The 17456-nt window shown below is 39.9% G+C and overlaps 1 protein-coding gene across 3 annotated transcripts in view; it reads right to left on the bottom strand.

Moving 5' to 3' along the window:
- Window positions 1-17456, bottom strand: part of CLMN (calmin) — a 68870-nt gene that overhangs the window by 17739 nt on the left and 33675 nt on the right. For 2 of the 3 annotated variants that reach the window (XM_057382989.1, XM_057382988.1), the window contains exon 2: window positions 1208-1269. In XM_057382989.1, coding sequence (XP_057238972.1) covers window positions 1208-1269 — 62 coding nt within the window. Of the gene's footprint in view, window positions 1-1207; window positions 1270-5879; window positions 5929-17456 lie in introns of those variants that run through there. The other variant, XM_057382990.1, reaches the window with a different exon arrangement.

Below are 17456 nucleotides of genomic sequence, written 5' to 3'. Positions count from 1 at the left end.
TATAATTCCTTCTGTAAATCAAAGACCTTCTTTACAGTCACATATTTGACARCCCTTTCTGACAAGTTCCAAAACTGCAGTTGGTTTGAAGCCCTAGAGCCTGTTTCACAAAGGCATCACGTAACCCTGTCTTCCTTCCGAGAGGGCTTTGGGAGCAATTGCTAGTCAAAACATTTCCAACTAGCCTTGTTCTGATTTTCCACTGAGATTTAAGAGGATCCCTTTATGCCTTCAAAAACACTCACTGCAGTATAGTGGACTTAAGCAACTATATATGTGATGCCTTTCTTCTAAAAYCCCTTTGCTTCATTGTGTCTGAAATGCAATCACTTCTAAAGTACTACAGAAGCTAAACTGAGAGTCAGCCCAAATCTAGACTCAGTCTGTACTGTTTGAAATTTAGCCACGCATACTAAAGCCTTGAAAAGCTCAAACACCAGTCCAAGTGAGGGCTGGTAGATCAGGGCTTCATGTAGATCAGGAAGCTGGTCTCATTCCTTGATCCTTCACTAAGCATTGCTGCTGTCTCAGTAATATTGGTTTTTTTTTTCTTTTCAACCTAAACAGCAAGAAAAATGTTCTGTGCATGACAGACTACTCAGGATAGGTAGTACTTATCTACTATCAGTAAGAACAGTAAATTAGGTTTAAGAGCCATATTATGGTATGATTAAGAAATAATTACAACTAAAAGATATGAAGTGATGTCCAAACATTAGTTCTCTGAKGTAAGCAGATACATGAAGATCCCATCATATTCCCCCCCCAACAACATGGCTGACAAGGAAATACTGTTTCCCATCTTCAGATCTGAGATGAAAACAGGTTCTGAAGAACAGTTGTCTTTGGCTATGACTCCTCAGAGGTTCAAACTTCCAGTCCAGARACACAGACACCATCACCTCAGAGCCTCAACCATATTTGATTTTACATGGGAAAATTCTACCCTCATGGTAACAGTAAGTTGCATTAAAGATTTAAATGCATCTGGGATGATAAATGCCAGTCAACCATTYATTGTACCTGAAAATGAATTTTAATTAATCCAGAAACAGGCTTTGATCTTCCTCTCATTCTCCTCCAAACGTCTACATATGCATAGATGTCAACTTTGCTTCCAAATTATAACTATTTTGGAGGAGTTAACTGTAATCTGTCTATTGCTATGTCCTTGTATCCCAATATCCAGACTGTTTGTCAGTCTTACCTTTCCCAAATGCAGGTTTATCCATCTGGTAAAGGTTCTCTTCTGTACATTTTCACGTTCAACTAGGAATATCAGAAACAAAAAACAGCACTTAGGTTTCCAAAAGAGGGAAAGCTGATAGGAAATTTCAGACACTGATGCACAAAACAGTTAGAATTCATGAGAACCCTGTGAATAAAACAAATATATTCTAAATCAGGAGATACAAGGCAGAGTTTCAGCACTTTATTCAATTTCTTTGCCCAGACATGAGCTATACATGTGTAGATGCATTTTAAAGGCAGGAGGAAGGAATTTGTCCTAGTTTTGCAATCCTCAGTGTTAAGTTTCTGAGAGATGAACRTTTATGGTCTGGGCCCAGCTCTCCAGTGTTGTCACCCTCTGAGCAGGCAGCTTGACCCTTCTGTGTCAATTTATAGGATTCTTGCTCTGACACCCTCATGCAAATTGGGYGGGCGAGGATTCCAATGTACTTACTCGTAAGCACAAGGAAACAGGACCAACACAACAATTTTGTCTTCATTCTTAYGGATGGAAAAGCCTCATCAAATCCCATCTTCCCAGTCTCCTAACCAGAATCAAAAATCATTTAGAATCAAAATTCCAAGGCCCCAGACTGAAGAATCACTTTGTTTATATTGAAATAAGACTAGGAGTGCTTGTTCCTTGCCAGAAGTGCTGTGCACTGGGTCTGTACAAACAGCTCCTGGGCCAGCTGAAGAGTTTTTAATCACATCTGCCATTTCCTGAATCCATTTCCATAGCGAACTACAGCAAGAGTGTAAGGGGAATCATGTTACTGACCAGCTTTCATTTACCTTCTAATATAAAAAAGTAAACCATATATTTAATGTAAATGAAGTAGACTGTCAAAGTAATATTTCACTTTAAAGACAATTATTCTCAAGTGGTTCTCAAGTTTCACTTGAATTAAGGAAATCTGGCAATTTATGAACAAAACCCATTAAAAATAGTTATGTGCTGTATTTCAATTTAYTCATAGAGCATATCAAATATATTTAAAAACCATTTTGTGTTTCTTCAGCCCTACAAAAACAGCTAACCTATCTACTGGGAAATCACATTCTGTAGAAGTCTGGGTTGTTTTTATTGGTCAGACTGATTATAGGACAAGGAATAGCTTCCGTAAATCAAATTTTAGTATTGTTCTTCTTGGTCATTTTAACCAAAGGGTCAACAGCCTCTAATCTTATGTATAATTGTTTTCCTTACTTTGATGCATTGGAATAGAGCTTTTCAGCATGAAGTACATCTGTCCCTGATGGCTGTTTGGGCCTTTTAAGTCCTCTTATACATAAAATCTGCTTTTCTCTAAGATTGGTTAAAAAAAGTCATTACACTTTAAATGCTTCAGAAAACATAGAAAATGCCAAACTAATTATTGCTGTTGGTCTTTCTTTTAAAATGTCTTAGAAGAATATGCAAAGATTTGAAACAGCTCTCTACAAATCAAACTGTAAATTATATTAGGATTCCAGAGTATCTGTAAAACCCCCAGAGCATTTACCACCTACAAATCCCAAAGTACAATAAACTGAGAGATGTGTCACAGATTTCTTGGGCTTCGCTTCCTTCAGCTACTCAGCCCCAGAACTGGCTTTGCACACACTCCCACAGCCACTGCTGAGCAGCAGAAGTGCTTTGTGTCACCCAGGGTGTAACTTCACAATCGAGCTGTTAAATTTAACCTTTGACGGTGGGTGGAGGTTAATGTTAAGCCAGAGCTGTTCCCAGATATATTTCTTGCTGTTCAAATACAGGTGTTGGTGCAAAGGGCAAGGCACAGCAGGCAGAGGAGCTAGCAGTAGGTAACAGGGCCACCTATTAAATTTGTCTGAAATGCTCAGGAACGCTTGGATGGGCACCAGTGCAGGCTTCGGGAAGGAAAAAGGAGACCTTATCAAACAGGCTGGATACACAGGCTTCCAGTGTCTACCAAAATTAAAAAGGAAACACAGAAAGATTCACAGAAGCAAATATGCTTTCTGGTATCCTCAGAGGTTTGGTTTCTTGTCATATTTTTCATCAGTCTCTTCAGCAACCTTCACTTTCAGTGTAAATAAGGATGCAAAAGAGAGCTGTGTTTATTTACAGATCATCCACAAAACTGAGCACACACTGGCTCCTAATTTTGCTGCAGAAATTCTGCCATGATGCAAATTAGGAGCTGCACATATGCCTCAAAGGATGGGTGAGCCAAGCTGGTATTACTGCTTCGGGAAAACTCACACACTAAACACACAAAAAAAAAAAAATGCAGCACATTCAGGAAAGGACTTGCATATATAGACAGGTTTCTGAGATCAATCTGTGCACGTCTCTATGGCAAAAAGCCTCTTTCCAGGAAGAGTGATGATACGAAAATGAGCACATTTGGTTCTGTAAAATTCTAAAGCAACAATCACGAGTAGAGAAGGAAAGGGGAGGAAATGTGTTTATAAAATCCCTAAGGCAGACAAACCCCTAATGCAGTCCATATGCTTGATGGCAGAGAGAACAGGTATTTACTGATGTGTGCCKTTAACTGCTATTCTGTTCCAGCTTTGTGGACCTCCCAGTTTCAGCACAGCCTCTTTTCTCCACAATCTTTTCGTTTAAAACTATTGTAGAGACTCTATAAACTTTATACAGTTTCTATAAATTAAATCAAATCTTTTTTTCCCTCTTCACACCTACTATTATATAATAGTGAAGAAAATCATTCAAGTCCAAAGTTCCTATGCTTACGTATCTAGTTTACTAAAACTGCACTGTGTTTACTGGGCAGCTAGAGAGCAATAACACTATTATAAAATAATAATTACGCCCACCATATGGCTGGCCTGCACACAAAATCCTATACTGGAAAAAAAGGATGCCTGCTGTGAGGKTTGAATTGAAAGATGTAATGCTGGAAGGTAGTAAAAAGTTAGGAACTGCCTTTTTGATTTAGCTCAGCTAAGACCTTGACGTAGGAGAAAAATTACAGAGAGAAATTCTGACCGCCAGTCAGAAGCTGGGTCTTCCACACTCTTCCAATAAGCCCAACTACAACATGCTTTCACAGGAGGGTGTAAGAGGCACAGTATTTGTATCCAAGTGAAGGGGTAAGGCACTGACAGGCATTAGCTGCAATAATTTGGAGGGAAAGAAACCACTGAAGAAGAAAAAGGTGTACTGTTAGGATGATGTATAAACCACACCGTTCTCTGCCCCACAACCATGTCCTAGAGGACAACAGAATTTGGCAGAATTTGTCTCATCCCCAGTAACTGCACCTAGTCAGTGTCCAATATTCACAAAGATATACTGCTTTGTAAAATCTTGTGGCCAAGGCAACTAATGCCTCAAAGAGCAAAACTAAGCTAGTTCAAAAATTGGGCAAAATTCAAGGTTAAGCTGCTAATGCACAAAGGAGTTCAGCTGTGTAGCACTATTTCCTTCCCCATCAGACTAGAAATTCTTCAGGCATTACAAATGCCATTTCTCCTGCTCTCAAATCTCCTCAAAGGTCACTGCTCTTTGCGTCACCTACCGGAAGCCAATCCCTAAGAGCCTCTACGTTCAACAGAAAATTGGAGATAGCAAATATTGATTTGCTTTTAAACACTATTTATTCTCTTGTTGTAGAACCAGTTATGAATAATCCTCTGAGGCACACCACCATGGGGCTGGGCACTTCAAGGAAGTATGAAATGTGGAAGATGATTTGAGTAGAACACTTGTCAGTGTGTAATTACATAGATTCAGGAAACGGCTTGATTTGCATGTATGGATATTACTCCCAAAGCAAAGCAGAAGGTCACTTAAATTTGCTTCCAAACCTATTAGCATTTCATCTAAGATATCATCATCAAATGACRTTAAAACTTTCACAAACAGGCCAAACTGGTTTGTAGATCCACTTACAACTTACCTTCTGGACAACTTGCCAAGTTCCAGTTTTATAATAAGCACAAAACCCAGCTTCCCTGTTTCTACCACACGCTCCACTTCTATAGAAACAAGATACACTTGCTATTAACAAGAGGCAAGTTTTCAAGATGAAAACAATGGTGCTGGCCACCTGTGACAGAGGATGCTTTAAACACCCTTCACTTCAGAGGCAATAACTTGTCAGGATAATCGCCACATATTCACTTCATAAGTACCCAGTGGCTACCACAGGACCAGTTCATAATGTGCATGGCTCTGGAGGCATCCCAGCATTTGCTAAAGTCTTTGATCTGGAGAAAATTACACTTCTTATTACACAATAAAAATATATGGGAAAACATATGATAATTAAATACTACAGCCTAATCCCAAAGTGGAACTAGGTTCAGACATCCAAAGTCTTGGGAAATACAAATTCATCTCCTTCTGCCTTCCTCATCCACAAGCCCCCATTCACACACTTATGCAATCAATCAGTGTCTAATGAACACACATTGAACAATTCACTTTTGAACTCCAGGCCAAATAAATACGAGAATAAATAAAATAAATAAATAAATAAATAAATAAATAAATAAATAAATAAATAAATAAAATGAGAACTGGATTTTAAACTGGGCCTCATGGTGTCCCTGCACTGTGACTCAGCCTAGGTATTTCTGATTACTCGGCATCCTACTAACAAATCTGTGTACTCTTCTCTGCAAACAGTGTTCACAAAGGACGCCAGACTCACCTCTTAGAAAATGGATTTTATGTAAATTGCTCATTTGAGATGATGATAGATGCAAATGATGTCCTGCAGGCAAATAAAGACCATGCCACTAGTTACAGTACATGGTCAGGCTCYAGAACAGTGATGATAGATCCTGGGTACTGACAACCCTAAGGAAGCACAGATCCTCATCCAGGAGACCTTCCACCATTCAAACACAATACGTGGGACAAAGTTCAGGTACACAGCCCAAGGACAGAGCACATGCAAACAGCACATCTGGCGCAGGAAGGATGAATAAAGGTGTGCTGTAACAAAAGTAAAAAGGGGGTGAACAAGGGAGACTGGGGGGAGGAAGTAGCAACTGACAGMAGAAGAACTGGAGAGCTTAAGATGAAATGTGTAAAGTAGGGCAGGGGAAAGTGCAATTATATTTTGTACTTTTGTTTCATCTCAACAGAGTTACATTCAACACATTGAACTAAAAATGCTCAGAGACATAATCTCTATTATATGTTTTCAAAAGAGGATGAAAAAAATTGCTCACAACATTCCTCTCATATATATGGTGCAGTCTAGCAACACTGCTCCGTGAGTACTCAGTATTTGCACATAAAAACCTCCATATTTGTACGAGTGTGAATTTTAAAGGCATAATCAAAATGTAAGGAATAATTTTAGCCAAATTGCACACAAAATTAATTTTATAAGCTTATGAATTCCTATGAATTCTGTATTTTTCTTGTGCTTAAGAAATCCCCAAACAGCTAAGAAGATTAATATAAATTTTCTGTTTGATCTATACAGGGTTTGAAGGCTTTGTTGTGTAGCATATGCCAATTTGATGTAATCTGAAGCACATGAAATATTAAATCTTAAAAACTCTGGTTTTCTAAAGGAAACATTAACTACTCTATATAACATGAGACTGCTCTCAAGTTACTTCTTATGAACAGGGCCTCTAARCCTTCCAGATGAAGTTGTTAAGTTAATCGTTTGTTGAAACTGACCCATTTATTAGGGTCCTTATTAAATTTCTATGGCAGGTGTTGAAAGCTTGAGGCTTTTTCATTCCATCAAAGTTGGAGAGCCCATGYCTTATTGGTTCAAAATTCTTTAAAACTCAGGTTGGTGTTGCAGAACACAAACATCATAAAATCCCAAGCCTTACATTTTCATTAGCTGCAGCTAAACAGGTTTCTTTTTGGAGTTCAGTGTCTGGTTATAACACAATATTTACTGCTGCAATTGGTATATTAAGATTACATGCACCAGACAAATATTACAGGATGAATATGAGATTTCTAAAAAACTCTTAGTGTTTCAATCCTCATAATGTCTGAGACAGATGTTTCTCYTACCAAAGAATTAGATGAATTTACTTGTAAATTCTATTGGGCTTTGGAAGAGAAATCCTACATAAAATATTACTATTAGAGTTGATCAAAATAGCTTCCAATGAGAGGGATTTATATTTCCCCTTGGARACTAATTTAGTAGTGGCAGATGGTAAAGATTCCCCTCCATGTACCCTTCAATCACAAAGCAAACATCTTTGTTCTCATGACTCTTTATATACATGGAAAATGTTTTTGAACAGATTAACAAAAATTCTCATTTACATGCCAAGAATGTTATGAAACAAAATCTGACAAGGTTAAAAAAGAGAAATATAATTCTATCTGAACACTCAATGAAATAGACATCAGTGTTTACTGTGAGGATTGCTGGTCCCAAATAAAGTATTAATTAGGTTAAATTCAGTGGGTATGAAATGGATCTAACAAGTGACTTAAGTGTTGACCCAGCAAGGGGTTTTCAGACTGTGCAGAGCACCTCTTGTGGCTTATGACACACTGTTCAAGGATCACAATACMTCCTTCTATATATGAAAAGAAGCAGGATTTGCTATTACCAGCAATTGCCATTAGGAGAAATGCAACAAGAACCAATAACTTTATGGTTCAATAGTTGTTCCTTGCCCACAGTTTGTGGTGCCCCAGTGCTGTTTGCTGCATCAGTACTGGTTTCTCCAAACAATCCACCTCCTGGGATGGCTGATGTTTCTCAGAGGTGCTGAGGTCCCCAGCTCTGCAGCAGGTAAAATATCCCAWCCCTGTCACTGCTGGCGTACTGAACTCTGCTCTAAAGCACAAATGCTTAACTTCAGTCTCAACCTCTTGCACTTTTTCTACCTACTTCAGGATATAAGGTCTGATTCTCTTCACTTGCTCAAAAATAGAATCAGGAGCGCCCTTCTAACAAACAAAATCATAGTTGCCACATTCAGCCAGGTACCAGTTAGCCCAATCTTCTTATCAGTCAGAGAAATGGCTCCTCAATTAAGTTCACATTGACATGGTTTTAATAGCACAGACCATTTCCTCCCACAAGAAAAAGAATGCCCCATAGCCATATCAGCATCTGCACCGGCATCTATGTATCCCTTGTAAGTGATCCCTGGCARGATCTCCAGTCTCATCCTGAGGCATCTCAAATGAAAAATACATTTTCCAGAAACCATTCTACATCCAGCAAGTAAGGGCTAGTCACAGAGCCCAGTCCCTTCCATCTCCACTTTGCATTTACCTTTATTTGCTATGACAAACCTAGAAAGCTTAAACTGTGAAGCCTTCCTTATTCTTCACTTCTTTTTCATTTCTAGAGAGGGAAAAAAATCCTTTTTTTTGGCTGGTTAACTTTGTTGAGACATCAAAATCTGAAATGCAGGAAGATACTCTGCTATACATCAGATCTGACAACAGTGCTAAAGCTTGAGTAATTTGAGATGAGCAAAGAAGCCAAACAAAACCCACACTATGTGTCAGGGTTATTTCTTGACATTTAGAATGAGATAAGAACTAGCACGTGCCTAGAGTCGAACTGTTCCCTATATTTGCCAGTYAATGTTAATAGGTTGGTGGTTAACTGTATTTTTATGCATTTGAAACCATTATAACTGAATTTGCAAGTAGAATGAAGAAAATGCAGGTGCAGGGGACCGGCAACACATCCCCTTTCCACAGAAGAGTCCCAGGCAGTTTCCTGAGCCTCTTTAGATAAGTCAATCTTTAACACARTATTTGAACTCTTGCTATTATTAGCCAGGATCTTTAAAATGCCACAGGACAGTACAGAAAGGTTGAGAAGACAACTGCCAGAGGTGTATTACCTTTTGAATTTCCCTTTAGCTGTGGGAAACCTAGAAGACAGTAGTTTCATTTACTAAAATCAGATAMGGAAAGGCAACCATGAGTGTGTCACAGAACTACTTTGCAGAAGCCCTGAAATCACAAAGAATTGCTTGTTGGGGTGYCCGTGGATTTCTTTTTTCTGCTTCCCACACTGTCCCAGACAACTCAAGGTTACCCAGCCAGTACATTATCCAAACCATGGAATACTTACAAAACCTTCTAGACACTGCAGCACTAGAAGAGGCTCAGAAGTAAAACTTTATTATATGTGTGCAGTACTGCAAAAAAATAATAAAAGCCATAAAGAGTAACCCAGTGGAGGGACCACCAAAACCTACTGGTGTGCTCAAGGAACAGAGTGGCCTGGGATGGGTCTCCCTAGTGAGAAATATGCAGAATCCAGAGTCACACAGCCTTCTGTCTCTCTCATACTCAGCCATCCCTTTAATGTCTCTTATCAAAGCCAATAAGCAGCACAGAAGAATCAGAATGAGTAGCATGGTAATCAGGTGAATATTAGAAACATGCAGAAATACATGCAACTCTAAGAGCAAAAGATTGAAGAGATTTACAGGGATTAATATTAACTAGAGAAAAATCTTGTGGCTTTGGAGGAATAAGTAGATGCTTTGTTCATTGTGGACCAGACACGTGATCTGAAGTTGAGGGTACAAGACCCTTCTTGGAGGGACAYGGAGGAAAACAAAACCAAAAACAACCTAAGAGGTAGAAACTACATGGTATAAGGKGCTGTATTGCAGCTCAAGGCAACCACTGCTCAAAAATGGATGAAGGCAGAGTATAGGCTGCCAGAGTTAGATTAAAATGGATTAAAAGCTGAACCACGRTAGAGATCCATTTTAAGATGTATTTTATAAGAAGAGCCTAGCAGTGACCAGTACATAGTCCTGAGGAGCTGCCATTTGACTMAAATGACCGGTTGGGAGGCATTCTAGGTATTCTAGGAGGCTTCAAGAGAGTTATGCCTGCTTTTCTAGGAAAGAGTGGCAGCCACAGAAATTACGGGCAGACAAAGGATGGCAAACTTCTGAGTGTTCAAAGTGAATGTTCAAACTTCTGACTGAGCAAAGACAATCACGCAGTCTCCCCCACACGACCCCAAGACTGGCCCCTGTAGCACTAACACAGGCTTTGTGGGTAGCACAGCAGAAAGACTGGTCCCTCTGCACCTTGGTGGGCACTGCTTTAGGTAGCACAGGTGACTGTGAGCTGCCAGTCCCAGGCATTATTGTGGGTGATGCTATCTAGCCACCAAAATTAGGCAGAGAATTTATTTTTCCGAACTCAGCAACCGTCTTCCTTTTGCTCCCGCAGGCTTTAAGACCAAGTTAGAATGTATGAAGATAGTTTAGAAACAGTATTGGCACAACTTACCAATTAACCAACACTACAAGGTGTCAGACAGTATCTTGGACTGGGCTTGGATCAAGGCCTGCAGTAACACTCAGAATCCCAGTTCCTCCTGAGTTTCCCAGAATGTGGGAATGCAGTCCTCAAGTGACTGACTGACTGATGCTTTTAATGGAGTTCCTTATTTTTACCTAAGTGCCTGAAGGCAGGATTCAACAAATCTGCTGGGATGGAAACTCAAGGAACAGCAATGCATGTAGCTGCTCTCTTGTTCTGAGGATCCAACAGTAAAATAGTTAATCTGTAGCCTCCAGGACAACCAACACCTCTATACCTCTCTATTTTTTGCAACTCTTTTCCAAATTTCAAATGAGAACATGGCAGGAACCACGAAAATTCACACTTAGTCCTTCGTAGCCAACATGGAACATCCACTCAGAAGAAATGGCACACGTAAATGGATTTAAGTGCCGAGTATTTGTGTTGTTTATGGACATTTCCAGAAACAAAATTTATGAGAGGCATTCCTCATGYACAGTATTACCTATAGCAAGAAAAGCTCCTTTCAAACAAAAACCCTGTTACTACATAACTATACTCTGTGTTTTCACTGTACCTTCAACCTAATGAGCTCTGTCATTCTCCTATCAGACTTTTCCATCCTTGGGGATAAGACATAGAAGTGAGTTTCTGTTACAAAGAAGCAAATGGGAGCAGCAAGAACTTCAGGGACCAATTATCATGCAAGCAACAAACCCTCCCTTTAATACACTCCACATGGCTCATACAGCATCATCACATCTTTCCAAAAGGCAAGTTTTAAATCTAAAAAAAAAGAGCTTGTGGGAAGAGCATGTATTTTGTTGCTTTGAACTGTGCCCGACATGCATAACAATCCCTTCCGAGATGTGTTTAAGAGATACACTTGTAAATGGGACATAAGCCATTTATTTGCTATATTTGCTTGTACTCAGAAGTTAATGTGATATTCCAGAGGAAGGCAGACCTCCATATGTCATAGGAATAAAGGCATTTTGGGCAGAGAGGGAGGACCAGCACAGGGAGGGTGTGACCCCGTGTTTTGGCAGCAGAGCTGGCCTACTGTATARAGCAGCCCTTGACCCCAGAGCACTTACATGTACAAACACTATCACATGAGCTCACTCCTGCTCTGCATCTTGCACTGCCTTGCATCTCCCACCCCAAGCCCTAACAAAAGGATTCTGGTTAGTGCATATTCCTCACATTTTTTTATCCATCACGTTTTTTGCCACATCAAATCAGKAATGTTGTGCAGTGGGAATAATGCAGAGCATGAGGGCTGACAGCATTCCTGCTGCTGTGGGAGTCAGAAGAGCTCTAATCAGTCAGCTTCTGTTCTGCCTCTTTTCCCGTTCTSTGACAGGCACACCTGCCAATTTCAGCCCAGAGGAATGCTGGTATGTGCTGGATATGGTTAATGGGGATACCACCACCTTCTTTAGGCCTCCAGTTACCTTCAGAGCTGGAAGGTGCATGCTCTCCAACAGGAAAAATTCAGTATGTTAGCCTCTGTTTTTCTTCATCCATAGGTGTGACATGCATGGATGAACAACAGAAGAGGGCAGTGAGGACACTGCTGCTGTCAGGACTACACACTCCAGCTCCTTAAGGCAACCGAGCTGGACAATACAGTAAAATAAAATAAACAAAGACACTAAAAGCATAAGGAAGGCTGCACTGCACACACTCTGCTGTCTTAAGACCTTGTCATCAACTCTCAGATCAGGTGAGCTAGTAACAAGCATGAGCATTACACTGGGGGTGACATGATGACAAAGTCTTCTCACTCAGGCCCTGTCTGTGCTCAGCCCTAGAAGACTTCAAAGCTGTTTTAGGACCCTTTGTATATGACTTGTATAAGAAGCTGTTATACAAAGCTCAGGTATCTCACAGAGCTGTGTTAGAGCCAGGACAGAGYCATTCTGCCTTTTCATGGTGTTTTCAGCTGAGAAGCTTCTGCAGATGGTCAAGGTCCTGTGCAGCAATCAATGCCTCGCCTTGCTCGTACCAACCAGCACCTGCTTAGTTTGGAGAGCCTGGTTTTAAGTTGAGAAKCTTAACTCTTATGAGGAGTTTCTACTCTTTAGAGCTGTATGAACTGATTTAAGGCAAACAAAACATTTCAGACATGAGATATGACTCATGGATTTTGAGAGCCCAAGCTCACAAATCCCCAATGCGTGTCATTTTTAGATCACGGAAAGACATTATTGAGTATTCCAAGGACTCTGGCAGCCTTGAAGTGTACCTGGCGATGAGCATCACCAGAGCACTTGCAACACCCATAGCACAAGCAAAGTCAAACTAGAGAGTTGAGTAATCATGACTAAAACATGATTAGTCATGACTGATCATACAGTCAGTTCCCCTCAAGATTAGAGACACAATGAAATCTTCATAGAGAAAAAAAAAGATCAGGAACACAACTGCCTGACTGCAGCCTCTTGCATGGCAACAGGAAAACACCAGGTCTTTAAGCAAAAGATGCTACTCTGGAACTGAGGTATCATTAARAAAATAGAATGCAAAACAGCATTTAGACTCTGCTACAAAATATTGCTAGGAAGGTCATGGACCCCGCAGTATGACCTCTATCAAAAAATCCTATGTAATGTAGGGCAAAGAGAAGGCTCAAAATCTTAACTGGCTGTGGGAATTCCTTTCAGACCTTGGGCAAATTTTCATGCTCTGTGTTTCTCTTCTGCAACAGTGGAATAATTCACACTTTGAAGCCAACTTGAAATTGAACCCACAACACTGACTGCCAAGTCAGGCCTTAATGTTTAGAAAATAAGGAATTCTTATTTTGATGACTTTCATGATACATCCATCCAACAATACCACAACTGCTGATCAGTAGCATYATTTGCACAGCCAACCGAGGAATGCTAACAGGACTTGATACAATACTGTGCATCTCTTGTTCTAGTTTTGTTTGCGCTTGTATAAAGATTGCCCTCAGTGCAGTGAAGTTGTAAAGGCAGAAACACCTTTTACCTACTAACCCTGGAAGTTACTGATATTGGAAGTAATGGAGGAGAAAATGTTACAACTGAACTTCATCAGCAGGCCATTCTTCCCTTGCCACTAACATGACATTCAGAATAAAGTCACCAGAAAAGTCACTATGAGAATTTTTTTTAGTGAAACTTCACAGAGACTTTTCATGGTTACTTTTCAAGTTTATTTTTTCCATTAATAATTATGGCTGCAATTTAGCTGCAAGATTGGCTTTGAAAATATACTTTCTCTATTTCAATTTATTTCTACAGCTGCAGCATTACATTGYTTAACTTTTCTATCTTAAGTGGATTTCCTTTGGCTTTGGCTCCCATTTAATAAAGYGACGAGTTTACTGAAAACAGCCTTTGCAATTTCAGTGGATTAGTACAGCAAAGGCTTACTTGATTGAAAAATAACTTCACTCCATGTTGCATTACTGCCTGTCAGCTCACACTGCTGCCTACAGCTGCGTCTGGCCCACAGACCAGTAATTTTACTTTTTGTTTGTTTTCAAATGGTCAGCAGCAGCAACACCAATAATAGGCACATTCTTCATTTTCACATTCTGTGGTGTGTGCAGAGTAGGTAGGAAGTATCTAAGTGAAGACACATTGTCAGAAGAGGGCTTTGCTACTCTGCTGGAGATCAGCAGTTGATAAAAAGCAAAGGAAGCAAGTATGGACCAAGTGCAGCAATATAATTACTTATGATTCCATGCCAGATGAAACACCTGGGTGGCAAATAAGTACAAAAAGCTTGTCAGAAATCCCTAAGCACATAATTTAATCAGGATTTGATGCTATGACACCACAACATGCTTCACACCTCTTTAAGGTCTGCAGAGCCTTCATCCCTCACTCATCTCACATCCTGCAGTGTTCTGGGCACAGCTGAGTCCCACAGAAGCTCTTCCTTGACAGCACCCACAGCTCAAGATAGGCATCAGGATTTAGCTTTTTATTTGTCTGCTAAAACAAACAGATTTAATCTGTAGATCATTTTCTTACAAACAAAACAATAAATAACAGTTACTCTGTTCTTTCAACACAGAAAAGGTTTAATTTTATAGCTGTTTTTGTAGGATGGCTGCATTAAACCTCACACATGTAAGCAAACAAAGACATTTTGACATTAACAGATGAGAAGAAAGGGCCATTCAAATTCCCAAGACAAATCTCGTCTGCCTCTCCTACTTTGCCAGAGAATTAAAAATGGAGRTAACTGTTGACTTTTAAAAATGCCAGTATTGGCTCATATGTCTCTGCTGGAAAGACAATAACCAATTTATTTACTTCTGCAGCCACTGAACATAGGATTTTAAAGCTTAATTATATAAATCCTTCCACTTACATACTTTCAGAGCACTCTCTCCATAAAAAAAAAAATTAAAAGACACAATCAGGTACAGGATTACAATTATACAGCAGTATAGAAGTACAATTATATAGCAACATGCAGAGAAGTAAAAACTTTTGAGTTTATGAGTAGTTTAAAATTTACAAAATAATGACAAGAATTACTTAGACAAGTTCATAGTATTTATAATTTCAACAGCRCTCTCCTTGGTATAAAGAACATAAACTTTGCTCACTCGGAGACAACAGTCTTCTGGAGAACTTCTGGGTAAGGAAGCTTCTAAGGGTTCAGAGATGAAGACAACTGGTTTCAGAATGAATTGCCAGTCAAATGAAAAACTTTGTGGTATAAACTGACGCTTTTCCTCTGGATTTTTAGAAGCTTATAAAATTGATCCATGCAATTTCAGAGTCAAACAAAAGAAATTATCGCTATACTGATTTTACAAACAAGTTACATTTGATCGATTTGGGTGATGTCACACAAGAAGCTCAAGGTTTGCTCTTTTCAATCACACTTTGCATGATATACCAGGATATGCTTAGAAAGCGCTGATTTCATTTGAGTTGCTATGCAAGAGATGGATCTTTAAWATGCAGCTTGTGTGGGCCCTTTTCTTAATGAAATCCACTGAGATACTGAACTCCACAGTTAAAATAGGTTTTACCATATAGGTTTGAAGCGAATGAATTTGGAGCAGAATGTACTTGCTATAAAAAGCAAGGTGGAAAAATGTCTTCAAACTTAACATTTGTCCCAAGAGTCACATAAAATTTCATGTCTCAGGGTTGTCTTCCAGGGAAACTAATGTTTCCCTGGAAACATGTTTCTAAATACAGTTGCTCCACTCACATCTTGTACTAACAGTTTGTTGTTCAAGTACAGAGATGGGCTAATCAATACTGAGTTAGTATCCCTGAAACTTGCCCACTCTGGTCAAATCCCACAATTTCTCAGCATCCACTTATTTCTAATAATTTAACGTAACATTACATAACAAACCTAAGCTGTGGTTCAAGTTACTTCCAAAAGCCAATGCATGCAAGTCCTCATCTCATAATTTAGCAGTAGACCTAACACATTTTTAATCTCCAGCATAAAAACAGAGATGCTAACTACTGCTAACTACTCTTCAAGTCTGAGACAGCTGGTGCTCAGCCAGGCACCAGGRGCATTCCAGGAAAGGGACTGTATCCTGACTTCATACCATGCCTGGCACAGAGGAGCACCAATCACTTACAAAAGAAAGATGCAGAACTGTTCCAGTTAAGCTGTGATGAATTACACATTTCTGAGGAACTTCTAGGAACCAGTGGAGGAAATCTGTGAAGTCATCACGGTGTATGGGTTCAGGAGATGGGGTCCATCCTTACCAAGGCACTAATGTAAGCATTAGTCCCAGTTTCCTGGTGGATAAAGCCTAAATGCTGGTGAATACTTTGCTTCTAGAGTCCAAGAAGGAGCTGCATATTTCCAGCATTCCTTCTGGTTACCCTCCATTGAACTTCCTGCCAATATCCACCTCCAACTAGGAGGCAGCGCTGGTCCTGGCATGTTTCCTAACAAGATCTCCAAGTTGCAGTGGGTTTGGCAGAGTGCAATTGCTGTCTTGTGTCTCTGCCTAGAAAGAACTGGCTCTGAAAAAAGTGGATGGGTGATACCAGCCTTTGCCCTGTCATCTTTATGCTTTACCAGAACAGAGGTGCTGGAATACATCACACTAATCTCTTGTAACTGCTTACCTGGCAGATGAATATTTTGGGTGACAAACAATTCTTTCATCTTTTGATACAAGAGTGGTAGCAAGAGTAAGATTATTTGATCTGAAGAAAGGAAGACTTAAGATTTGACAGAATATTTTTTTCTCTTTGTGTGAGATCTCTCATGAGTGGCACAGGGAGACTAATTTGCTGTCTCTCCCAGCAAAAGAGCCAAGGAACATCAAATGAAAACACCAGGGCACAGGTTTAGAAACAAAATTAAGGGAATTGCCTCTTCACATCGTTGCWCTGTTGAAGTCCTCACAGCCAGACACTGAAGATTCAACACATTTAGTGAGAGCTTAAGGGGAGGCACAGGGAGGGAAATTGTTATTCACCAACAAACTTCCTCCTGGTTCTGGAAGTCCCTGTTTTGCAAATGGCTGCAGACAAGATGAGGAAAGTGTGAAAACTCTTGCCATTTTCCTATAGGTAACGCCTTTGGAATTGTCATAGAGAGATACTTGGCTGGGCAGACCTTGGTGTGAGTACAGGGCCTCCAGCGCATTCTCCTATCGGTYATTGCAGTGCATGAGTTTCAGCTGGGGGCAAGTCAGAGAGAACCTGGGCTGAAGGCACTCTGACATATTCTAGGCTGAAGTGAAAGACCGTTTTGAAAAAAGAGCTCKGGGAGGTAGAGAAAAAGTGAGAAACCTTCGCATTTTCATGCTTGTCTAGCAATGTGAAGGCAAGAGGCTTGGGTTTGGTTTTCCTTTTCACTATTGCCTGCTCTGTTCAGTCTACAGCAGGACTTCCACCACTGCAGATAAGTAGATGATTGTTACCACACTTGACACCAATTTACAGTCTTCTTTGCATGACCTTGTATAGTTCCACCCTTAGAGAGACTAAAATACTAAAAAAAAAAAAAA

The sequence above is a fragment of the Malurus melanocephalus genome, unplaced genomic scaffold (assembly GCF_030028575.1).
Source record: "Malurus melanocephalus ecotype Western Australia unplaced genomic scaffold, MMel_1.1 scaffold_597, whole genome shotgun sequence".
NCBI classification, from domain to species: Eukaryota; Metazoa; Chordata; class Aves; order Passeriformes; family Maluridae; genus Malurus; species Malurus melanocephalus.
The sequence above is the reverse complement of the archived record's forward strand: the minus strand, read 5'-3'. Positions and strand labels throughout refer to the sequence as shown.